General features: G+C 42.5%; 1 protein-coding gene across 4 annotated transcripts in view; it reads right to left on the reverse strand.

Annotated features, from left to right (window-relative positions):
- Window positions 1–1,473: 1,473 nt before the first annotated feature.
- The window catches only part of CEP89 (centrosomal protein 89), a 76,161-nt gene continuing 51,180 nt past the window's right edge, over window positions 1,474–26,454 (reverse strand). For 3 of the 4 annotated variants that reach the window (XM_081215524.1, XM_081215521.1, XM_081215522.1), the window contains 5 exons: window positions 16,312–16,467; window positions 15,588–15,729; window positions 12,035–12,124; window positions 7,435–7,604; window positions 1,474–2,753 (listed from right to left, as the gene is read on the reverse strand). In XM_081215524.1, the coding sequence (XP_081071650.1) occupies window positions 2,513–2,753; window positions 7,435–7,604; window positions 12,035–12,124; window positions 15,588–15,729; window positions 16,312–16,467 (799 nt within the window). In that variant the 3' untranslated portion in view covers window positions 1,474–2,512. The remainder of the gene's footprint in view (window positions 2,754–7,434; window positions 7,605–12,034; window positions 12,125–15,587; window positions 15,730–16,311; window positions 16,468–26,454) is intronic. The other variant, XM_081215523.1, reaches the window with a different exon arrangement.

Consider the following 26,454-nt stretch of genomic DNA (forward strand, 5'->3'; position numbering starts at 1 on the left):
GATGCACTGAGACCCTGCTTGCTCTGGAAGCTCGTGGCTCTGGGCCTCTGTCCTGGCGCTTTTCTTCTGAGCACCCAGCACGCTCTATAATGATGTCTGCCTTCGTCACTACTGCTGTTCTCGACAAACAGTGCACATAGGTAAGCATCCACAGCATATTTGCTGAATAAATATATTTACATCAAAATTAATAAAATCCAGAATTCCCCCCTCTCCTAAGAGTTAGATGACCCACTGGTCTACAAAGATGTAAGCTGTTGGAAGAGGGTGGGGTCTCTCCCATCTTCTCAGAGGTTGAGGGGCAAAGGCGTCACTTCTGATCCTTCCACCCCTCTGCACAGGACAATGGCAAGACGGGACGGCCCCCCAGTTGCTGTAACACCAAATTCACACCCACACCTGCGCCTGGCCCCTCTCCACTCAGTCCTGACTTCCCCAGGGCTGCTTTTAAATAGTGCCAAAGGCAGCAGGGCTCAGTTGGGTCCCTGGGTCATGTTTTCTAACTGTTTGACTTGGGTTACTTTCAACCTGATCAGGACCTTTCCAGAGCCACATGAAGACTCACCAGGACCAAGAGAGAATGGGACTGGTTGCTGCTCAGACAGGAAACTGGCAGGATGACAGGAGCTCCCGCGCCCCCCCAGCAGTCAGGCCTTACCGCCCACCCAACCTCTAGCCCCAGAGCCCTACCTGCTGCTCACACAGCCCGTCTGCCCTTTTCCAGCTCCTGAGACCCTGCCCATTCTGCAAGGCTGGGTGTCCCAGCTCAAGTCTGGGCTCTGTGCCTCTCAGCTACATTGTCTTCCGCCATCTTGCCGGCTTTGCCCTCCTTTGCATCCCAGACTCTGAGCTCACCTGCTCATTTGCTACAGCACCCAGTGGGAGGCTGGCAGAGGCTGACTGCTGCGTGAACACCACCCCCGGGGGGCCACGATGAGGTCCAGGGGTCACTGAACTTGCAAAGTACATTTGTACCGTGTGATAAAGCAGAAATGTACAAACATTCACGTCTCAAGGGAATAAAACGTTCTCTTTGAAGGCAGGAAGGAGGCGGGACAACAGGCGATCCTCTAGGTGATGTGACAATAGCAGTGTCCCGTGGACAAGCCGCCCCTGAGCAGGTCTGGAGACAAGAGGCTCGTGGGCTCTTGCCACCTTGCAGCCTGTCTACAGATTAGTAGGTGGTTGGCACAAATCCCCCGGAAACAACATCAAAGTTGTGGGCTAGGTCATCTCCTAGGAGCTGATACATAGTTTTATTTTATTTTTTTTTTGCGGTACGCGGGCCTCTCACTGTTGTGGCCTCTCCCGTTGCGGAGCACAGGCTCCGGACGCGCAGGCTCAACAGCCATGGCTCACGGGCCCAGCCGCTCCGCGGCATGTGGGATCTTCCCGGACCGGGGCACGAACCCGTGTCCCCTGCATCGGCAGGCGGACTCTCAACCACTGCGCCACCAGGGAAGCCCTGATACATAGTTTTAAATCCTGTTTTTCTATCCACGGTAGAACGAAACTAAATTAGAATTCTTTAACTGTTGAATGAAATGTAAAAGTTTAATAAAATGTAAAAGAACAATGATTTTCTATCTCAACTTCCCACTTAGCAACCAAAGAGCCCATGTATAACTTTTATATATGACCAGGGACCAACGCTGGGTCTACCTGCACACCTGAAACCACACAGGCCTTAGCTATGGGGGGTTTGGTGACAGGATTCCACCCCCCGTACACTGTTTAGGATCCTTTGTCGCCTTCTTTCAGAATGCCGGCGACAAGCAGCCCTAGACAGCTGGCATTACCGCCAGGAGTCCCAGGAATGGTCCTGGAGGCAGGGATGAGCTACCTGAGGAGGGGGCACAGGGTGGAGTTGGACTACGGCCCTGGCATCCTTCTCGCTGGTGGCAGTGGGGCAGGGACCCCACCTTGGTGCTCCAGGTCAAGGATCTCAGAAGGGGAGGGAGGTTACGTGACCCCAGAAAAATTACCTTTCCAGGACGACAGGGAAGGGCTTGGGGAGAGGGCAGGACAGATTCTGTACAACCTACTGGGGCATGAAGACCAGCTCCTGTTTTTTGCCAAACAATAAAATATCACCCAGAGTGAATGCACAGGTCTCATCGCTGGGGCTTCCATCGAAGGCTCAGCCAATGAAACTAACTCATCAAACACACAGGCTGAGAGCTCAGGCCTGCCCGCCCTTCCCTCTGGGGCTTTCCCAGTGCAGATCTAGGAGCCCGGAGACAGGCCAGCTTGCCAGGTCACCTGTTAGCCCGAGCAATGGATCTCACAGAGCCTGGCTCGGTGGCAATGGGGTCAGAGGACGTGCACTGGCTAAATATAGTTCAGCAGCACATTTTAAAAATAAAGCAAACTGTAAAAAAGCAGGTTAAATTTCTGAGACAGTATTTCTTCCTTGCCCTGAGGAGAAGAAACGCTGCAGCGGTGGGCGAGAGTCTGCCCTCTCCTCGGCGCTCCCTGTCCTGCGTAGGGCAGACCTCTCCACCGAGGGGCCCTAGCCCAGGGGCTCCCGCAGACCCTGGTGGGAGGTGGGAGGTGGTTTCAGGTCACAGAAGCTGAAGTGGCAGCCATCCTGCATGTCTCCCTGAGAGATGCCGTCCAGGCAGTGGTCCGCGAAAGCTCTGGTGTTGTCCCACGGGCCTGTCCTCTCCAGTGGGGCCTGGAGAAGTTCTCGGATCCTTCGGTTTTCCTTGGAGGTGGACTCCCAAACAACCTCAAGCTCGCCTTCCATTTCTCTGAGAGAATAAACAATATAAAGAAAAAGTTTAAAATAACACAATTTAAAAACTATTTATAGAGCCCTTATGAATCCTAAAGTAGTGAGAAGCCAAGTGGAAGAATGTTTAAAGTCAGAGAACAGAGCCCATTGTGTGTGGGTTCTGAAGCAAAGATTCCCAGTGTCGAATGAAGCCCGATGTCCCCTGGAAATAGAAAAAAAATACAAAGGCACAGGCTGAAAATGACGCCTTAGATTTCCTCTCTACGTTTTGCCTTTTCTTCTATTTTGGCACCAGTGCACACACCCTTTGTTCTCCATGGCATTCATGTTACAAAAATAAAACACAATAACTGCAGTGGCTGACCTACAGCACAAAGGCCTGGCTGTGGGCGCCCACACAGCATGGGCCCTGTAGGCCTCTCCAGTGTGCCCTCTGCCCGTCCCCACTGTGACCTGGCCAACACTCAGACACCTTTCACAGCCTCCATCCGCAGAGCCACTGATGGGCCCAGACACAGAGAGTGAGTTAGAGGGTGAGGAGGGGACCAACTGTGGGGAGTGAGGATCACAACCCAGGTCACAGAGAAGACTGGCCCAGACCATGTGCCAGGAGGGCGAGTGCCCAGAGGGAACCAAGGCTGAGCCAGGACTGTGTGACGGGCCCCATGTGGGGAGCTGAGGAAACAGGGCAGGCAAGGTACACATGTCCTCACAGGGCTGTGGTCCACTGGGGGAGCAGACCAGATACCTCCACCACCTCACATGAGCCCCACGGGGAGGGAAAAGCAAGCCTCAGCCTGAGAGGAGGAATGGGCCTCGTGCAGGACGGCAGGGCTGGGAAGGCCATCTCCTTCACAGACACTGCCTGGTGGTTACGCAGAATGTTGGTAACTGGATCACCAGGTGGACTCAGCACTGTTGTTTAAAGAGGGGGACACAGACGGTCAGGGAGGCCAGTGACTCACCCACTCGTCCAGTGTCACTTTCCTTGTGAACTGCTGTTTCCTTCCAAAGCCCATGATGCCCACTAATTACTCTATGTCTAAAAAATCTCCATGCTTCCATTTTCTGATGCAAAACACCCAGATGTTTGATACATCACATCATGATAATGCACAGCTAAACTCAAAACAAAGAGAGAAGGAAACCTCTAAGGGCAGAAAAAAAAAAAGAGGATTAAACTGAAACTACAGAGGTTGACAAACAGAATGTTTGTATTGCTTTGAGGACAAAAGCCCATGCTAAAAAACCCAGATTTCTGTAGAATGGAGACTAGTCTTAGGCGCATGCAAACTGGGTGCAACAGAAAACCGCAGGGCTCACTCACATCCATGTTTCCCCTCTTCCTCCTAGCAACACTGTGAACTATGTGTCCCAGAATTAGGCAGGTAAGTGGAGATATGTGAAGAACCCTCAAAGGAGGAATGGTTGGGTGGAAAAATCTGCCAATCTGCAAAAGAAATCTGCTCTGAGAGGCTCCTTGGGGACTGTAGCCACTGACTTGTTCTCAAATGAATCTGGGGTTTGAATCTACACTGTTCCCCATTGTAGAGCATCCCCAGCCCCTGACTGGAGTGAACCAAGAGTAAAAAGACATTTTTGAGACAATCAGGGAAAAAACTCAATGGATGAGTTAAAAGTACATTGGACACAACCAAAGAGAGAATTAATGAAGTGGAATATTGAGCAGAGGAAATCACCCAGAATGCAGCTCAGAAAAATATATTATTAAGAAGTTATACATTCATTGTAAATGTAATAATGGCATTGTGAAATTTTTTTTGGTTTTGGCCATGAAGCTTGCAGGATCTTAGTTCCCCGACCGGGGATCGAACCCAGGCCCTCAGCAGTGAAAGTGCAGGGTCCTAACCACCAGACTGCCAGGGAATTCCCTGTGAATATTTTTAAAGTCCTTTTGTATTTAAAAAAAGGCATTACTGTAGATTCTTTTTTAAGTTAATAATAAAATTAAAGTGACTCCAGGTTTGAAAATACTCTCTGGCACCAAAGAAAAGCAAATGCAAACCTTCTCTGGAGAGAACATCCTCAGTCCAGGCCCCTAGGACTCCACAGACTAAATTCAACCCATACATGAGTTCATGGTAAAAAAATTACTGTACATAGAAGAGTACACAGGGCAAGAGTCAACAAGACCAGATTTCAGATCCCCAAATTGCAGATAATGAAGCTGTCACACACAGAATATAAAATAACTATGAATAAAATGTTAAAAGAAATAAAAGATGTATTAAAGATAAGCAAAGACCAAAAAATTTATTTTAAAAACAACTAGGTAGATTTTCAAAAGAACCAAACAGTACTTCTGAAATTGAAATATACAGTTGTTGAAATAAAAAACCTCCATGGCTAGGTTAAACAGTACATTGAACAAAACTGAACAGAGAACTAGTAAACAGAAATATTGAGAATTACCCAGAATGTAGACCAGAAAAACAAGGAGATAGGAAATGTAAAAGATAAGACACATGAAAGATTCAATAAGAAGGTCTAACATACATTTAATATGAGTTCCAGAAGGAAATCTAGAAACAATGAGGAGAAAAGACTTATTTTAAGAGATAGATAATGACTGGTAATTCCCTGGTGGTCCAGTGGTTAGGACTCTGTATTTCCATTGCAGGAGGCACAGGTTTGATCCCTGGTCAGGGAATTAAGATCCCACAAGCCACACGGTACAGCCCAAAAAAAAAGAGAGAGAGATAACAACGGAGAATTTTCTGGAAGTAATGAAAGACACAAAATCACAGATATAGAGAATAACTTATACCAAGCAGATAAGTGAAAAGAAATTCATAGTTAAATACAATGAAACTGCAGACTACAAGAGACAGAGGAGATCTTAAAATAGGCAAGAGAAATGATGGATCATCTAGTTTTAAAAATGACAAAAGACTTCTCAACAGCAATAATGAAACAGAGAAGACAGTGGAATGTGCTAAGAGAATAGACTGTCAAGGTAGAACCCAGCAAAAATCAACTCACAAGGATGAGGGCAAAATGCAGACATTTGCAGATAAACTAAAACTAAGAAAGCTTACACTCACTAAGGAAACTTCTAAAGCATGTACTTTTGGAAGGAGGAAAATAATCTGAGAAATAAGGTCTAAGATGCAAAAGAGAATAGTAAGCAAAGAAACTGGTAAACTCTAGGTAAATCAAAATAAAATAACTATATTGAAACTAGTAATATGTAATTTCTGGGGCTAAAAACAATGATAGATAGATCTTTGCTTTTCATCTTCACATATCTGTATCTACATGTAATGACACTAGACAACAAGAGCATATAAACTGAGTGGGAAATAATTAGGTTAGAGCATTAGGTCTTGCATTTGTGGGTAGAAATGTAGAGGTGCTGATTAACTTTAGATTTTTGTTAATGTTAGGTATCCATATGAAATTCCAAGGGCAACTACTAAAAGAACATAAATAGAATGTTTAACTTTCAAACCATTAAAGGGCAAAACATGGAATAAGGGAGAAAGTGAAAAACAAAGTTCCATTTTATTAACGCAATTCTAAACCTCCTGTCTGGCAAGAAAGTTGGTACCGGCCCAACTTTTACAAAGTGACCACTTATGGTGGTAAGAACTTCTGTGACTACAGAAAACCTGTTAGATAAGACTTCATTTTGCCTGGCATTAAGAAACATCCGGCTGATAGAAAACATAAACAGCTGTCTGCATTCTGTCTGGTAACAAATACACTATAACTACTATAACTTGAAGAAAATCACATTCGGGTGTCATTATGATTCTCCCACATGCATCAGTTTATGTTCCAGTCTGTCAAAGACAACACAGCCATTCTGAAAAGGCCGACTTAAATGTGAACCCAAACTACGTGAGGGGACCACCAGGTTCACCTCCACAAAACATGCGCTAGTCCACAGGGTTTTCAATACACTGGCAATACCTCCTCTGTCACACGTTTAAAGGACAAAGGTGTAACTGACAGAGTACCTTACAGCCACAGAGAACATGATATACCCATAATCTTATGACTGTGATCTTACAAAAAGGGAAAAATCTGAAATTTAAAGTTCTCAGAAATGAGAACATAATGGCAGAAATAAAACATTTAATCAAAGATTAATAAACTCTCCCAAGAAAATGCAATAGAATAAAAATATCAAAGAGATGGAAAAGAGGGGGAAAAAGGGAAGGACAATGAGAGGACTGGATTGATTTAGGAAGTCCAATATTCAAACAACAGGAATTTTTAAAGGAGGGATTAAAGACCTGGGACCTACTGTGCAGCACTGGGACTATAATTACCAGTACTGTACACTGGAAAGTTGCTAAGACAGTAGATGTTAAATGTTCTCACCATAACAACAACAACAACAAAATGGTAATTACATGAGGTGAAGGATATGTTAACCTTATTGGGGTAATCATTTCACAATATATACGTATATCAAATCACACTGTACACCTTAAACTTATACAACGTTATATGTCAACTGCTAGGGAAAATCTTTTCAAAGAAAAAAAATGAGGAGCAAATAAAAAAATGAATATTAAAATACATTTAATATTAAAATCAGATAAAACTAAAATGTAAAAAAAAAATAAGCAATCAAATGAACAAAACAGGTCCAGAGGGTTTTACTGGAGAATTCTACCAAACATTGAAAAAACAAACACATTGCAACAGGGCTGGGGTGGCCAGACCTTTTCTGCTGCAGCGCCTCGTCCAGGACATCCTGCTTGTCCTGCAGTATCCGATGGAGGTACCTCATCTCCTGCTGGTACTGAGCTGTCTTGCTAGCAAAGTCTTCTTGCTGCTCTGTCAGACGGTGACTAATGTCACCCAGCTTCAGGGCCGTCTGCTTCTTGTACCCCTGGGGGAGGAGGATGATCTCTGAGTGAGGGGGTGCTGCCCGTGGCCCAGGTGAATAGCTTTGTGGATGCATTCCCTCCCCACTCCTTGGCCTGTCAGAGGCCCTGAACTGAGTAAGCCCTGGGCAAGTCTGATCTGGGAGGGCAAGTCTGGATCACAAAAGTCACATAAAGTAATAAAAAAATTTCAAGTATAATAAAACCAAATTTCTGACTTGTATCATGCCTAGTTTTTCATATGCCACAAATAAGAATTAAAACAGAAGGACCTGGCAAGGTCTGTCATACTCTATTGGTAAACAGGTGACTGAGATAAAAGCCTGATTCACTTATTTTCCTACTATATATTATTAATTGTAGTCTTTAGCATTATCAAGGTCTCTCCTTTTTTTTTTTATTTGGTCTCATTTAGTGCTTTTGGCCTGAATTCTCTCTTGGCAGATGTAAAGATCGCAACTATGCTTTCCTTTTGTTTGCATAAATCTGTATTATCTCCACTCATTCTTCTATTTTTCATTGTTCTGAAACACTGTTCCTGACTGCCTCTTGGTTCTGGCATGCAATAGTGTTTTCCTTTATAATATAATCTAAAATTGTTTCCTGTTAAGGGGTGAATTAAGCTCATTTATATTTTCTATAGGGCAGATTTGTTTGCCTCAATTTTATCTTATGTTTTATTGTTTTATCTACACACATTTTTAAAGACTTTAAAGTAGTCTGTTTTCTTTGCTCTTTTTAAAAATTTTTTTTAATTTTTTTGCAGTACGTGGGCCTCTCACTGTTGTGGCCTCTCCCGTTGCGGAGCACAGGCTCCGGACGCACAGGCTCAGTGGCCGTGGATTGCGGGCCCAGCCACTCCGTGGCATGTGGGATCCTCCCGGACCGGGACATGAACCCGTGTCCCCTGCATTGGCAGGCGGACTCTCAACCACTGCGCCACCAGGGAAGCCCCTCTTTGCTCTTTTTTGCTGTTGTAATTTTGCTATTAAGGAATGAATCTCTTTTGATTCTTGTGGTTACTTTTATTTTTATGCCTTTATATTACATGTCCTTAGTCCCCTCATTTATTAAAGTAACATAATGTTAGCTCCTGACAATCTTTTCTTCACTCTTCCCCTACTTAAATATGCTTAAGCTCCTCCTACTGAAGTTTTCATCTTTAAATGATATCCTTTGACCTCAGTTATTACAGGTAATGCAATCAGCAAGTTCATTCTACTTTCTAATTTCCTTCCCCCTTTACCTATCATTTTTTCCTTGGTTGTATTACTTCTACATTGTCAGGTTGTATTATGTCTACATTTTATTGCATCAGCCTTATCCCTGCTTTTTTAAAGTCTTAGTTCACAGTTAAATATATTCTTTGCTCATGAGCAGTACTTTTCTGAAATTTGCCCAATCATTTCTTGGCTGAACTCAAGTGGATTGATCCTTAGGAAAGGTTTATGGAAAAAATGTTCCAGAGTTCTTATATGGTCACAGCTGTCTGAAGAGCAGCCTGGTTGGATGAAAACATCCTTGAATATTCATAGATGGAATTCCACTGTTCTCTGGCATTCAGTGTTGTTGTTGAGAAGTGTGATGTCAACATGATTTTCTTTTTCTTATGTCTTGGTCTTTTGCTGGGGTGTCCAAGGTATTCTTTCTTTATCTTGAAGTCACAAGTCTTGGTGTCAATTTTCTAGGGCCATCCTGGGTCAGTTTTTCATAGGTACATAATGTGCCCTTTCAATAAGTAGATTCAACTCTTCATTTATTTCAGAAAATTTTATGAATAAAAACTTCTAAGAATTACTCTTTGGAGAAGAATAAGTGCCATTGTTTTGATTTCTGCTTTAGGTAAATTGGATCTCTATCACTTTCTACTTGTGTGTTTTTTTTTTTGGCTGCACTTTGCGGCTTGCAGGATCTTAGCTCCCTGACCAGGGATCGAACTCGGGCCCCCAGCAGTGGAAGCACAGAGTCCTAACTACTGGATGGCCAGGAAATTCCCTCTACTAATTCTTTTTATTTCTGCCTTCTTGTCTTTGCCTTTCTCATTTATCCTTTATGTCCCTTATCCTGCCTTTATGATATCTTTCTCCCTGGGCTCCTTATAATTTAGTCTACATTTCTCCTTTCCTTCTATTTCTTCCCTGAGTTGTGTCAGTTCCATTTCACATCCTCCTTTGTCTGGTCATCTGTGTCTCTGCTTTTTGGCATTTTTTTCCCAGCTTTTACTGTTTTATTGAGTTTTAGCTACCTGGCTACCTGCCTACCTCCTTACTTGTCTATCTACCTACCAACGTATCAGTTCACCTTAGAGTACCTTAGGTTTCAATTTTGATCTCCTTTGTGGCAACATTATTTCTGATGTGCTTACATCATGTGTAAGAAAATTATACTTCTATTTTTCTTAAAGAATTTTTGTATGGAGGCCACTGAATTCTTTTGGGATGAGATGAGGTTCCTGCGACAGTGAGAGCAATGGGTCAACTTCCAAGCTTCACACACCATTTCTCTTGCAGTCCCTTCTCTGGCTCTCTGAATCCAGCCTGGTTCTGAAATACCTCTGCCTGAAGCTCTGATTTCCCAGATTTCATCATTGCCCTGACTTCCAAGTTGATGTCCTCACTTTTAGGAGGGTTCTGCTAAGGTTTCCTGAGATGTCACCTCTGAATTTTTTTTTTTAAGATTTTTTTTTGATGTGGACCAGTTTTAAAGTCTTTATTGAATTTGTTACAATAGTGCTTCTGTTTTTTTATGTTTTAGTTTTTTGGCCATGAGGCATGTGGGATCTTAGCTCCCCGACCAGGGATTGAACCCGCACCCCCTACATTGGAAGCGCAGAGTTCTCAACCACTGGACGGCCAGGGAAGTCCCTGTCACCTCTAAATTTTGACAAGCCTTTTCCAGGTCTCTTCTCCTCACTTTCCCAGAGATCCTGCCCTATCTGACCTGGATCTGGCTCACAGATTTCTTCTCTGGGTGACTGGGTGGAACTTTTTTATTTTTACTGTTCTTATTCAGATGAATAGTAATGAGACAAATTCCCAAGACAAGGCCAACCGCTCTGAAGATCAGACCTTCTCTTTGGGAAATAAAAGCCAACAGGAAAACCAGGAAAAAAAGAACAAACTACAACTGCTCTTTTTTACCCATAATACTTCTATGCAGATTCCCATCATTAATAGTGTGGTATAATCCTTCTAGCCTTTCTGATGCAGAGTTGAGATACTGTTTTGTATACTGCTTTTGATCTTGTTACATTTTTAAAATTGTAAAATATATTATTTAATTCCCCCAATAGTTATTGAATTAATTGAATACCATGCACCAGGTGCTATTCTAGGTGCTTGGGATATACCAGTGAACAAAAACAGAAAAAGAGAAAAAATCCCTGCACTTGTTATTCTGGTCAGAATAGACAAACAGTAACCAACAAACATAATAAATAAATTACATAGTCTGTTAAAAGGTGATGTTGTCTCTGGAAGAAATAACAAAGCAAGGATAGAGCCTAGAGATATTTCTGTGTCTTTTTTTGTTTTTAAATAGCTGCATGGTATCTTATTGTGCAGATGAACCAAAGTTTACTTAATGAACGGAGAGGTGCTATTTCTTTTTTTTTTTTTTTTTTTGGCCGCACCACACAGCATGCAGGATCCTTAGTGCCCTGACCAGGGATCGAACCCGTGCCCCCTGCAGGGGAAGCACGGAGTCTTTTTTTTTTTTTTTTTTTTTTTTTTGCGGTATGTGGGCCTCTCACTGTTGTGGCCTCTCCCGTTGCGGAGCACACGCTCCGGACGTGCAGGCTCAACAGCCATGGCTCACGGGCCCAGCCGCCCCGCGGCATGTGGGATCTTCCCGGACCGGGGCATGAACCCGTGTCCCCTGCATCGGCAGGCGGACTCCCAACCACTGCGCCACCAGGGAAGCCCAGCACGGCGTCTTAACCACTGGACTGCCAGGGAAGACCCTAGAGGTGCTTTTGTTAAAACATTTTATTTAATTAATTTATTTATTTTTGGCTGTGTTGGGTCTTCATTGCTGCACGCGGGCTTCTCATTGCAGTGGCTTCTCTTGTTGCAGAGCACGGGCTCTAGGTGCATGGGCTTCAGTAGTTGTGGCACACAGGCTCAGTAGTTGTGGCTTGCAGGCTCTAGAGCACAGGCTCCGTAGTTGTGGTGCACAGGCTTGGTTGCTCCACGGCATGTGGGATCTTCCTGGACCAGGGTTCGAACCCGTGTCCCCTGCATTGGTAGGTGGATTCTTAACCACTGCACCACCAGAGAAGTCTGAGAGGTGCTATTTGGGTGCCAGAGAAACCCAATACTGCTTTACTCTGTGGATGATCAGTGATACATACATGCAAAATGGGTCATTTTCTTAAACATGGAAATCTGACCCCAGGAAGCCCATTCCCATTAGAAATGGCTAAATGTCCACTTACCTTGAATTTTTCCTCCAACCTTCCCAAGCGAATATCGCCTTCTGTGATTCTGTTGAGAACTCCGTGCTTCTCACTTTCTAAACATTTAGCCTACAGAGTAAAGTGAAAAGAAAAACAATGGGCTCTTAGTTTAACAGGAAAATTAAACTAATAAAAAATCTTCTGCTAAGAGTACTACTACAAAGAGTATTACCATTCTGCCACTCGTCCTGGCCTGACACCTCTCCAGCCCCCCACCTCCAGATTCCTACCCCCTGTGTGAGGGCCGTGGGCAGAACTTGCACCAACAGCTGAGGAGGGCAAGAGCCGGGAGCGGCAGTCTGGGCACCCCTCCTGGGTACAACTGGAAAATCTGAGCCCCTCAAACAAGGGGGATGTGAGCTTCCAGGACACTTCTCTATTCTTGGGGAATATACCATTCCTTCCATCATATCCAAGGAACAAGCGCCAACATGCAAATAAACTTCTCACTGGACTATTTGAATAATTAACAAAATTAAGGATAACTTGAGATGAACACACAATGCCATTCTCCAAACCAAACGTGAAGGGCAGGAGATTGAAGAGGGATGTCACTGAAGTGGAATGATTTCGATTAATATCCAGATGGGACATGAACTACTACACACTATACATTAACCATTTCAAATGGTAAAATGTTTTTAAAAAGTAAAGGTGAGCTTTCCTTCTAAGGTAGTACAGTAGTGACAAGTGATTTTCTAGAAAGGAAAACTAAGACCCAGGGAATTAAACTTGCCGCAAGTCACATGGAAACCCATCCTAAAGGGATTCGAAATGAAGACGCCAGTATCAATAAATCACTACACTGGGGGCTTTCACAAGGCCCAGGAGACCAGGACAGGGTAAGGTGAGGGTGCACGGCCAACAGTCCCATGACAGGGCAGAGGCAGCCAGTACCACCCCCGAACCCCAGCTACACAGACTGGTCTTGGGGCTGCCAGGGGCAAGGAGCCTGCAGGGCCAAGGGGACAGCAGTCCATGTGCACACAGAGGTCCCTCATGGTGGGTGGAGCCAGGGCAGGCTGAGAGCAGCTCCCCCCGCATCTGGAGGGTCTGAAGATTCTAAATCTGAGCCTGGCTTTCAGGCCATAATAACAAAGGTCAAGGCGGGAGGAGAGAACACAATTTATTAATAGTCTGCTGGCTTAATATGTAACTTTTAAGTATTTGGACAAGCAGTATATGGCCTCCATTTGTATTTCCATCCTGGGTCCACAAATATGAGGAGTGAGCCTAAGGGGACCGTCTGATGGTCGAGGAGGCTCTTGACTTCATCATGGAAGCCTGGGATGCTCTCTGGCCCAAGCAGGAGGTACAGGGCCTGCCTCCTGGGGGAACCAGCATGTCCCACCCTGTAAACAAGATGGCCCTGACACGAGGCAGCCAGGTTCCCATGAGTGTTTGCTAGATGAATGCGTTTGCTGGGCACTTTCCATTTTTCAACAAGCTTTTGTGTTGCCCTCGATATCCCAGTGGGTAAGCTCAGGAGACACAGCAGAAGAGGAAATGGGCACTCAGCACTGGTACAGAACATGGCAGAGACTTCAGCACTTGGGCTGGGATAGTGACCTCTCAGGAGGGGACTATTGGTTCAGGAGGTCTGAATGCTTTTAAGGCTCCTACCATGGCATGTCAAAGTCAAATTGCCTCTAAAAGACTCGGGGAAGGGCTCAGAAATCACCAGTAATGTATAACCACACTTACCACGCTCGTACCAGCAACTACTATAATTAAAAAAAATTTTGTAACATTAATATAAGTGCAAAATGGAGTCTCAAGACTGGCTTAATTAGCATTTCTTTTATTACAAGTAAAGATCAACATTTTGCCCCAAGAGCTGTATACTATTTATATGTCCTCTTATGTAAACAATGGCTAAAAGCCTGTGTCCATTTTCCTATGGAGGAACTTAACCTCTTTCTAACAGATGGGAATAAGCCTGTGACACATCCTGACAGACTCTCTGCCCCTCAATCACCCTGAGGAAGGGTGGAGTTACCTCTAAGTTGGCTGATTTCTGACTCTTACAGAAAGTCTGCTGGGCTCTTGGAATGACATGCATTAAATTATGACTTCTAATCCTATGCCACCAGAGATTTGCAACATTGCTTAAATAAACATGTTTAAATGTACATAAGCAATATGTATTCAAAGTAGAAACATCATAAAATGCAGATAGGTAAAAAAGATTTTTTAAAAAAATCACCTGTCATTTCACCATTTGGAGATACAGTTATCTGACTCACTGTTATATTTTGTGGTAAATTCTATCAGGCTTTTTTCAACACGTAGCTTGGCACAGCATCTGTCTTCCTTCACTGCACAACCTGCTGTAGACATCTTTTAAAATCAGCGTGGAGATGTGAGATCACGCCCACAGCATCACTCTTGCTGGCTGAGCAGTGCTCCATCATCGAGGGCAGGGGTCCCCAACCCCCAGGCCACAGACTGGTACCGGTCTGTGTTAGGAGCCGGGCTGCACAGCAGGAGGTGAGCGATAGGCGAGCGAGTGAAGCTCCACCTGTATTTGCAGCCACTCCCCATCGCTCATATTACCGCCTGAGCTCCGCCTCCTGTCAGATCAGTGGTGGCATTAGTTTCTCATAGGAGCGTGAACCCTACTGTGAACCGTGCATACGAGGGATCTAGGTTGTGTGCTCCTTATGAGAATCTATTGCCTGATGATCTGAGGTGGGGCTGAGGCAGTGACGCTAGCGCTGGGGAGTGGCTGTAGGTACAGATTATCATTAGCAGAGAGGTTTGACTGCACAGAGACCACAATAAATCAATTGCTTGCAGACTCATCAAAACCCTATCAGTGAGTGGCAAGTGAAAACAAGCTCAGGGCTCCCACTGATTCTGCATTATGGTGAGTTGTATAATTATTTCATTATATATTACAATGTAGTAATAATAGAAATAAAGTGCACAATAAATGTAATGCGCTTGCATCATCCTGAAACCATCCCCTGCCCACCCCGGTCCATGGAAAAATTGTCTTCCACGAAACTGGTCCCTGGTGCCAAAAAGGTTGGGGACCGCTGATCTGGGGACCACCAATAACGGACTCAATTCCTTTCCTCAGGACTGGTGCTTCTAGAAACAATGTGGGATGAGTTACCTCTTTGTGCCCTTTAAACTGTGTCATTGGGATGAACTCTATTTAACCTGTCTAGGATTCTTACGTTTCATCTTCAGACAGGGACTACGTTAAGACAACTTTACAGAGAGAATATAAAGATGCACCCGTGTGTGTAATAGAGGCCTTATGACTACTGCTCCCAGTTGAATGGACTGATTCTGGTAGTTTACCTTCTAAAATATCATTTGCCAGTATTTAAAAGTTTGGGTTATTTGCCTTTCAAAAATGTTTTCACTGATGGTTGAAAAATAAAATTTTAGAGAACTTGAAAATTTATGGTTGAAATATAAAAAGATGCAGCTTTTTATGGATCATTAAAAAAAAACCTTTAAAATTATGTTTGCATATTAACTTGCAGCATACTTGAAGTAACTGAGGAAACTTACTTACCAAATACATAAGATTGTCACGTTCCTGGGTTATATTCTCTGCCAGGACAACAAGATTTGCCAGGTACTGGTGAGCAGACATTTCGTTCTCCATGGCTTTTTCCACCTGCTTTTTGAAGACATCAATTTTCTTTTGAGATCTCCTAGAGAGGTCCCCCAAATGGTGGAATAAAAAATTCATTAGCCTGCATGGCCAGGGCATAGTGAATATCTGTATTATAAAAACAGCAAGCATGTTATCATTTAAGTGTATTTTGCAGCAACCTAAATCTTCTATTTAGTTTCAAGGTGAGAAGAAGTAACTGAATTTAAAGGAAGCATAACTACTGACTCCAAGCCAAGTCAACAAGAATCACAAAATGCTTAACACACTTAACAGACTAATACATATTATTCTATTAATTTTTTGGCTTGTGTTCTTTAAAAGATATTTTTGAAAAAGGAATCCAGTAATCCCTGGATTCGACTTTTGGGAAACACTTAGTAAAGAACTTCTAGAACTTGCAGAGTCCTAGGGTCAGCATTATGACTATCAACCGTAATTGAACAATCATGTTGGTTAATGTTGGTCATATTTTATATTTTGGTATTTAATAATCTCATTTATCCCTTTCCATTTCATTGTCAATATTAGAAAAAGAAAAGATAAAGAATATGAAATAGAATATTCCATTGTCTTTTTTAACTATTTAAAAAAACAAACAGCTTAAGAAAAAAAAACCCACCTATTTATTTTCTGTACTTTTTCGAGTTCAACTTCCAGCGCCTTGTTTTTAGCCGTCAGATTTTTCTTCTCTAATAGCAGGCTCTTTTTCTGCACTTGCAGGGCTGCCAACTTTTCCATCTCAGCATTTTCTTTCTCTTCCTCCTTCTGCAACTGGCTGACGGACAAAAGTATCACAAGCCTGTATCCAGTACACCGAGGTTAAACGAAGCAGCCACTGCCAGGCAGTGATGATAGCACAGCCCCCCGGCCTGGGTGGGCCCTTTGGAGGGCTCTGTGGGAGCATCGTCATCCAGTCCCTGGCAGAGCTGGTGGGGAGCTCCTGGAGGGCAGCCGAGAGGGCGTAGCTGGTACCCACTGCTTTGACGGTAATGATCTAATCCCTTTTTCTGCCCACCATTTTTGCTTATGTCTGTGTGTGTATGTGTATTGTGTGTATATATATATACACACTTATTTATACTCCCTCCAGAAAGAATTTAAGACAGCTTAATTTTTTACATAGTTATAATTGCCCCTCCTTCAAATCCTAATGCTAAAACAAATTTTATTTCATACTAAAATAATTATGTTTTTCTGATAAAAGAAACAAAAACAAGGAGGGCATACAATCAATATATAATTCTGGCAAAATGATGCCTGAGAGAAGAGTTATTCCTTCACTGGTTCTCTTGGTCAATTTTCACGAAATAACTGAGACCGAATAGGTAGGGCCACACATACAGAGGCTGCCCAACATTCTGAGCGATGGGGTCTCCCAGGGTACCACGTGGGGTTTACTACTTCCTGGCTGGTTGGCTGGCTGGCTGGCTAGTGAACAAGCCTCACGCTGCATGTGTTTGGGGTCTGCCTCACTTGCCACACAATTTCAATGACTTCAGCCTAGGTTAGCTCCCTGAACACCCAGTCAGGAATTTTCCAGTCTCCACTGCTTTCTAGTTTAGTTACTTTTAGTTAGTCAAAGAGCAGAGGACACACCTGGACAAAACCCACAGAGTTGGGGTTTGAATTAAACTCATCTTTTATCTTTTTTCTTTGCTGTATTTTGTTTTGAGTTTAGAATTTTATTTAAAAGTATTTTTGCCACTTACCTGACACCAAAATCAATCAGTTCACCAAATCAGTCAAAAAGTTCACAATGAAAAGAAATCAAAGACAATAGGAAATGCTGGGAAAGTGCTGGTGGGCGTGCACAGCCGCCTCAGAGAACAATATGTCAAAATCTAGAAAATGAATTTACACTATGGCCAAACAATGCCACCTCTAGGTATGTATTTAGGGAAACCAATAAACTGTACAAGAAAGTTTACTGGGGCATTGCTTAAAGGAACAAACTTAGAAACAATTAAACTTCCATTAATAGGCTAAGTAAAATGCAGTATTTCATATGATGGAATACCACCATGCAGTTAAAAAGAATAAACTCTCAGACTTCCCTGGTGGTGCAGTGGTTAAGAATCCACCTGCCATTGCAGGGGACATGGGTTCGAGCCCTGGTCCAGGAAGATCCCACATGCAGTGGAGCAACTGAGCCGGCGAGCCACAACTACAGAGCCTGTGTGCCACAACTACTGAAGTCCATGCACCTAGAGCTAGTGCTCTGCAACAAGAGAAGCCACTGTAATGAGAAGCCCGCGCACCGCAGCTAAGAGTAGCCCCTGCTCCCTGCAACTAGAGAAAGCCCGCGTACAGCAATGAGGAACCAACGCAGCCAAAGGAAAAAAAAAAAAGAATAAACTCTATGTATCTATCTCAACATAAAAAGATGTTTGAAAATTGAGTGTAAAAAGTGAAGATACTAAAAGTATGAATTCACTTATGAACACATAAAACACACCAAAAAAATACTATGTCATTCATGGATACATGTAGAAATAAAAAATAGACCGGAAATATAATTCCAAGTTTATGACACTGATTGCTTTTGGAAAGCCAGGGAAAACAATGGGGCTAAGGATGGTGGTTAAAAGGGGCTTCAGCTGTATTTCTAACAATATAGTTCTTAAAACAAACAAAAAAAGGGGGAAACAATTTGCACACACATACACAAAGTTAACACTTAATATTTGGTGGGAGAAATAGTTGATTAAAAAAATTTTTTTTAAATAAAATGTTTCCTATTCTATCCCTAGAGTCTCACTCCCCAGAAGAAACTTCTACTGATCATTTCTGATTTTAGTTCTTCTGGTGAAAAACCATGACTTAAATTTTTAAATTGTGAAATGTAATATAGAAAACTATACAAACGGTAAATGCATATTTTAACAAACAATTATAGGGAACACCCACATAATTACCACACAGGTCAAGAAACAGAACACTTCTGGTACCCCAGACACTCCCATGTGTTCCCTCCCACCCCCCAAGTCATAGAGTCCCTCCTTAATCATTTCTATAGTGTCATCGCCTATCTATGCATCACTACAGCTTAGTTCTGTTTGCCAGTATTGGAACCAGATATAAAGGGAACCAAGACCCATAATAGGTGCACAAAGGGACTATATGTGCTTTAGTGTCGTTATGCCTATACGACTCACCCGTCTTTTTTTTTTTTTTTTTTTTTTTTTTTTGCGGTACACGGGCCTCTCACTGTTGTGGCCTCTCCCGTTTCAGAGCACAGGCTCCGGATGCGCAGGCTCAGCAGCCATGGCTCACGGGCCCAGGCGCTCCGCGGCATGTGGGATCTTCCCCGACAGGGGCACGAACCCGTGTCCCCCGCATCGGCAGGTGGACTCTCAACCACTGCACCACCAGGGAAGCCCTCACCTGTCTTTTTGTGTGGCTATAGAATATTTCATTGTATCAGTACACCAAACGCTATACATTCGTTTTCCTGTTGACAGTCACTTGGGCTATATTCTGCACACACACTTGCAGGATTCTCTAGGGCAGTGCGACTCAAAGTGTGGTCCTCAGATGGATCAGATGGGCGGTCTCCAGCTGTCTGTTACTCATCCATAAGATAAGCACAGAAATTGAGAAAATGGCTCCAAAACTTTTATAGTATTTTAACATTGCTGTGACATCTGGGCAGTCTGAGGTGAGTGAATGCATTCTGCTGAACAGCAGCTTGGGTGTTGTCAAGTTTGCAGAGAGAGAAGCATGTGGTAGGAGCTGCATACTTGTCATGCGCAGCAGGAACACATAACAATTTATGATTTTAAGATTAATTTATCAACTGTAACTCAAGAATATATAAAAACCAGAATTCACTTATTTCACTGAAAAATAATTTAACTATTATTTTACTGGACACACTGACCTGGATTTATGATAAAGGGTTAAAGAAGAAGACTGAAAATCCAAAGATTTCTTTCTGCTTCCAGCCAAGACAGAGTTACAGAGACCAGATTTATTCAGCTAGAAAACCAGGCAAAACATAAGGAACAACAGTTTTCAGACTTTGGACAATAAGCAGTACAGGACTGTGATCCCTGAGAGGGAAATAACAAGGTGAGTACTACGACTGCTCCAGCTTACTGCCTGGCTGCAGTACAGGAAGGGAAAACCCAAACCAAACCCAGTGGACTTGCTGAGTTGAGGAGTCAGAGATTAGAGATCAGAGATCAGAGATCAGAGAGGCCAAGGCAGCTAGAAATTGTGGGCAGAGAGGAGGGAGTTCCAGGGAGAGAGGAAGCTCTCTGGAGACCTTTAGGCGGGGTCACCACCAGTCTTTGGCTGACTACTGCTCTGCACACGTATGAGAGGAAACTACCGGAGGCCGAGGAAAGAACCACGAGAAACAAGGAGGCAGAATAATTCCTGACATTCACCAAGAACTGGGAATAGTGCATGAGCCCACCAGCCAGAGTAGAAAGGCCTTATAATATAAGGGAGATTGGCGATAAACCTCAGAAGGGTATTACTGCCTTTGTAGTAGGGTTAAACTAGCCCTGACGAAAGGCTGCTTTGGGCCTACCCTAACAAAAGCAAGCTTTGAAAGAATCCAACTACTGCCTAGTAACGTAAGTGTGCACTAGAACAAAATGTAACACTATTCAAAGCAGTGCACTAAATCTAGCATCCAGCAACACAAAATCTACAATAGTCAATATCCAATCAAGCATGGGAATAAGCAATAAAATAGGGTCCATGATCAAGAGGGAAAAAAAAAATCAACAGAATGGATCCAGAAGTCAGAGAGATGATGGCATAGAGAATAACAGCATGGTGAGGAGAGAAATGAAAAATACAAAAAAGACTCAAATAGATCTTCTACTGATGGAAAAAAACAAATGGAAGAGGTAAACAATACGTTGGATGAGAATAAAAAGATTAGATACTACAGAAGAAAAGGTTAGTGAACTTGAAGACAAGCAATATAAACTACCCATTTGAAGCACAGAGCGAAACAAGAGCAGAAAAAAGAAATGGACGGAGCATCAGAGGCCCATGGGACAGTATCAAGTGGTCCCAGGAGGAGAGATGAGAGAGGGGAAAATAGAAAAGAATATTGAAGAAATAACAGCTAAATTATTTCCAAATCTGATGAAAAATATATATCCACAGCCCAAGAAGCTCAATCAACCTAAAGCTGAATAAACATAAAGAAACCACACCAAGGTACATCCTAAGTAAATGCTAAAAACCAGCAACAAAGGAAAATTATTAGAAGAAGCCGAAGAGAAAAGACATATCACTGTTCAGAGGAACAAAGATAATAACAACTGCAGATTTTCATTAGACACAATGCAAGACAGAAGGCTACAGAGAACACCTTTGAACTGAATGGGAAAAAACTCCAAAACCAAAAACCCATCAACTTGGAATCTTTACCCAGTGAAATTATCAATAAAGTTTAATGATTTTTCCAATAAAAGTACTGTGAATCTTTCTATTCCTTTCTATTTGTGACGCTTTGTAGATAGTTCTTTCCTTCCTCCTTTCTTTCCTTTTTTTTTTGGGGGGGGGTCTTTTTCAAAATCTCATTTTCTACATATTTATTCCTACAAAGAAATACAATCGATTTTTATAAATTGACTTTGTTTCTACCAACATTGCAACAATTCATTATTATTTCTTTTTTTATTGAAGCATAGTTGATTTACAATGTTGTGTTAATTACTGCTGTACAGCAAAGTGACTCAGTTATACGTATATACATTCTTTTTCATATTCTTTTCCATTATGGTTTATCACAGGATTGAACATAGTTCCCTGCGCTATGCAGTAGGACCTTGTTGTTTATCCATTCTATATAAACCAGTTTGCATCTGCTAACCCCAAACTTCCAATCCATCCCTCTCCCACCCCCCTCCCCCTTGGCAACCACCAGTCTATTCTCTATGTCCGTGATTCTTTCTGTTTGTGTTTCACAGATAAGCTAGGTTCATTTGTGCCGTATTTTAGATTCTACATATAAGTGATATCATATAGTACTTGTCTTTCTGACTTACTTAGCATGATAATTTCTAGTTGCATCCATGTTGCTGCAAATGGCATTATTTTGTTATTATTTTTATGGCTGAGTAGTATGCCACTGTATATATGTACTACATCTTCCTTATCCATTCATCTGTTGATGGACATTTAGGTTGTTTCCATGTCTTGGCTATTGTGAATAGTGCTGCTATAAACTTAGGGGTGCATATATCTTTTTGAATTCTAGTTTTGTCTGGATATATGCCCAGGAGTGGGACTGCTAGATCATATGGTAATTCTATTTCTAATTTTCTGAGGAACCTCCATACTGTTTTCCACAGTGGCTGCACTAACTTACATCCCCACCTACACTGTAGGAAGGTTCTCTTTTCTCGACACCCTCTCCAGCATTTGTTATTTGTAGAGTTTTTAATGATGGCCATTCTGACCAGCATGAGGTGGTACCTCACTGTAGTTCTGATTTGCATTTCTTTAATAATTAGAGATGTTGAGCATATTTTCATGTGGATATTAGCCATTTGTATGTCTTCTTTGGAGAAATGTCTCTTTAGGTCTTCTGCCCATTTTTCAATTGGCTTTTTTTGTTGTTGTTGTTACTGAGTTGTATGAGCTGTTTGTATATTTGGGAAATTAAGCCCTTGATGGTTGCATCGTTCGCAAATATTTTCTCCCATTCTGTAGGTTGTCTTTTCATTTTGTTTATGGTTTCCTTTGCTGAGCTAAAGCTTGTAAGTTTGATTAGGTCCCATTTGTTTACTTTCGTTTTTAGTTCTATTGCCTTGGGAGACTGACCATGGAAAACCTTGGTATGATTTACGTCAGAGAATGTTTTGCCTATGTTCTCTTCTAGGAGTTTTATGGTGTCACGTCTTATGTTTAAGTCCTCAAGCCATTTTGAGTTTATTTTTGTGTATGGTGAGAGGGTGTGTTCTAACTTGACTGATTTACATGTGGCTGTCCAACTTTCCCAACACCACTTGCTGAAGAGACTGTCTTTTTCCCATTGTATATTCTTGCTTCCTTTGTCAAAGATTAATTGACCATAGGTGTGTGGGTTTATTTCTGGGCTCTCTATTCTGTTCCATCGATCCACATTTCTATTTTTGTGCCAAAAACATGCTGTTCTGATTACTGTAGTGCAAAAGTTTATTATTAGTTCTAATGATTTATTTGTAGATCTGTTTTCTACATATGGAATTCTATCATCTATAAATAATGACACTATTATTTCTTTCTTCGCAAACTTTATAACTTTTCTTTTTCTTGCCATGTGCACTAGTTACCATTTAGTAACCAATGTTGTTTATGCTGTTTAGAAATGGTATCAGAGGGCATCTCTGTACTGTTTCCAGTCTCAATAGGAAAGCTTGCAACATTCCACCACTGAGAGTGACATTTACTGTAGTTTTATTTTTCAGCAGAACCATTAAAGAAGTTCACATCTATTACTAATACTGTTTTTAGAGTTTTTACATCTAGATTCATGAGTGAAAATGAAATGTAATTTTCCTTTCTTATACCATCATTGTTGGGTTTTGGTATCAAGGTTATATTTACCTCATAAAATGAATTAGAGAGCATTAACTCTTTTTCTGTTCTTTAAGAAGTGTTCAGGTGAGACTAGAATTATTTCCTCCTTGAATTTTTTTTTTTTTTTTTTTTTGTGGTACGCAGGCCTCTCACTGTTGTGGCCTCTCCCATTGCGGAGCACAGGCTCCGGACGTGCAGGCTGGGCAGCTATGGCTCACGGGCCTAGCCGCTCCGCGGCATGTGGGATCCTCCCGGACCAGGGCACAAACCCGTATCCCCTGCATCGGCAGGCAGACTCTCAACCACTGCGCCACCAGGGAAGCCCCTGCTTGACTACTTTTAGAGCTCTTTTGTGAAGGTATCTAGGCCGGTAGTTTTCTTCAAGGGAAGATCTTTGGATTCAATTTCTTTAATGACTAAAGGAATATTCAGGTATTCTTTGTCTTTATAAGTCAGTTTTGACAAGTTATATTTTTCAACGAATGTGACTATTTCATCTAAATTTCCAAATGTATTGGCATGAACTTATTTTTAGGTGCAACTATTTGATGGATTGAGCCTTTTATCTCTATGAATTGATCCTCTTTGTTATGTGGCGTCTTTACCTTAACATTTATCTTGTCAGATGTTAATATAATTTACCACCTTTCTTTTGGTTCATAACTCTTTCTGTCCTTTTACTTTTGAAATTTCTGTGTCCTTACGTTTGAGATGTATATCTTAACGACAACACAGAGTTGCTGTTGAGAGTTTTGGTAAACTACTCCGTGATACTGCTGTCTTGGCATCCATTTTGTGTGGCCAAGAGGCCTGCAGGGGTCTTGAACTGACACTAGCCCCACTCTGCAGCGCAGGCCCTGTAACAGCCAGCAGAGTCACAAGTCAGTGTAAGTTCCTGATATGACTCCCCCAACGACCCTCCTTCCTCACCTCGCAGGGCCCTCCCCTCATGCGCCCTTTAGGTAAGAACCCCCTCTCCCCCTTGAACCTTACCAAAACCCTGCTCTTTTCTGGTTTGAACTGACCAATTGGCCTTAGCCCAGGAAGCCCAAAGCACTCCACCCACGGACCCTAATAAAGGCATGTGCCCCAGGTCCTGCGGCTTCTCTCTGCCTGCACCTGCCTTGACCTCCCAACGTGGCCCCGTGAGGAGTGCTGTGCACCTCCTCCAGGACCTGTGAGCGATGAGCTTCTCTATTTCACTTTCCCTACTACCGATATATTTGCTTTTAAACCTAACGTTTTATTTTGTGTTTTCTGTTTTCCCACTTGTTCTACCTTTTCTTGACATCATTTGGATTACTTTAAAAAAAATCATTCTTTCTTTCCCTATACTAGTTTAGAAGTTAAACACATTCTGTTCCCAGAAATTTCATCATGCATATTTTCAAACTATAATCAACACCTTTATCCTCTTCTGAATGATACAGACTTTAGAACACAAATTCCATTTACCACCCTCACTAATTATATGCTATTTTTGTTGTACATTTTAATTCTATGTATTTTTAAGTCCCCAAAGATATTATCATTATTGGTTTATAGAATCAATGTTCATTTATATTTATCCACAAATTTACCGCTGTCTTTTAGTTCCATGTTGCTTCTCAGATGTCCCACCTTGAGTTACTTTCCTCCTCCAGACTTAGGCCTTCTATATCCTCCTTTAGAATTGCCTTTAATGCAGGTCTGCTGGTGGTGACACTCAGTTTGGGTTGGAAAATACCCTTATTTGACTTCACTTCTGAAAGGGATTTTTTCTGGTAATAAAATTCTAGTTCATCCAGGGTTTGCTTGTATCCAGCACTCTGAAGCTAACATTTAAGGGACCACAGCACCCCTGTGAAGAGCCTGCTGCCGCTGAACTCCTCTGAAGGAAACTGTCCCGGTTGGGCTAGCACAAACCATGTATTGTCATCTTCGGTTGGGGAAGATTCTCAGCTATCCTATCTCTAACCACTCCTTTTGATTTAAATATATCCCTATGCTGATTCTTGTCTCCAATCTAGTGGTACCTCAACCTTTGAACACTCTATGTCATCCCGAACTAGTTTTGCTTCTGACCTATTTCAGTTCACTATTTCACAATTCAGCTGTGTCTAATCTGTAGTTAAGCCCATCCACTGAGTTTGTATTTTTCAGTTCTAAAAATTCTATTTCTTCCTTTTCAAACCCACTATTGTCACGTTTTATAGTTCCCTGAAGACAATTTGGAGCTTTTCTTTCTTTAAGCACACAGCCACCAGTGGTTGTATAGTCTTTGTCTGATAATTTTCTTTAATCTCTCTGTGATTCCTGATGATCTGAGGCTGGACCTCTTGCATGGGTCTTCCATCTGTTATCTTTTCTCTCCATTCCCAACTGTTTGTTTCCTGATGTTCTAGGTGAATCCACAAATTTATCTTTCAGCCCTTCAACTGATGTTTTTTGAAAATTCTGGTAATCGTTTTTAATTTTTCTTATTTAGTGATTACACTTCTTTTGCCATGGCATTTTATTCTTTTAAACTCTCCTTGGGAGGTCCCGGATGGCCTAGTGGGTTAGGATTCCGGGCTTTCACTGCCAAGGGCCTGGGTTCAATCCCTGGTTGGGGAGCTGAGATCTTGCAAGCCGCCTGGCGCGGCCAAAAAACTCTCCTCAGTTCTCTGTGTAATCTCAGTTTCCTTTGAAGTGAGTTTCTCTGCTCATCTAGGTCTCCCTCCATTGCAATTTGCCCCCTACACCCAATGCTCCTTGCTGTCGGTCACATCTAGCCGTCTGTTCTTACTTTAGGATGAAGACTGGGTATTTGGTGTGCACTGTAGTAGGGGACTGTTCTGTCCTGGTGCCTCCCTGAGCAGACACATCGCTGACTGATGACCAGGACTCCGTCTGTGTAGGTGAGTTATGGGAATAGTTGGCTTCACTTTAGGCTACAGGACCCCCCAAAACCAGGATAAGGAAGGCTTGCCTTTTGCAGATACCACTAGTCACCGCAAACCCTTAGCTCTCCCCAAAAGAGTTTGCTAAATTTCTTTAGTGACGTAGGTTGACACCCGGTTTCTCTCCCATCACCCAAGCCGAGTAAGCTCGAGCTTTCTAGGCAATAGTAAAAGCAAAGAACAATCTAAGCTTCAAGTTGTAACCACCAGTCTAAGTCTAAGCCAACTGGACAGTTCACTAAGAAAATAAGCTTCTGCCGTTTCCTGCATCACAGCTCCTTCCAGGCATGGTTGTCAATAAGTAGAACAAG

Source organism: Mesoplodon bidens, assembly GCF_964165515.1.
Source record: "Mesoplodon bidens genome assembly, chromosome: 18".
Taxonomy (NCBI): domain Eukaryota; kingdom Metazoa; phylum Chordata; class Mammalia; order Artiodactyla; family Ziphiidae; genus Mesoplodon; species Mesoplodon bidens.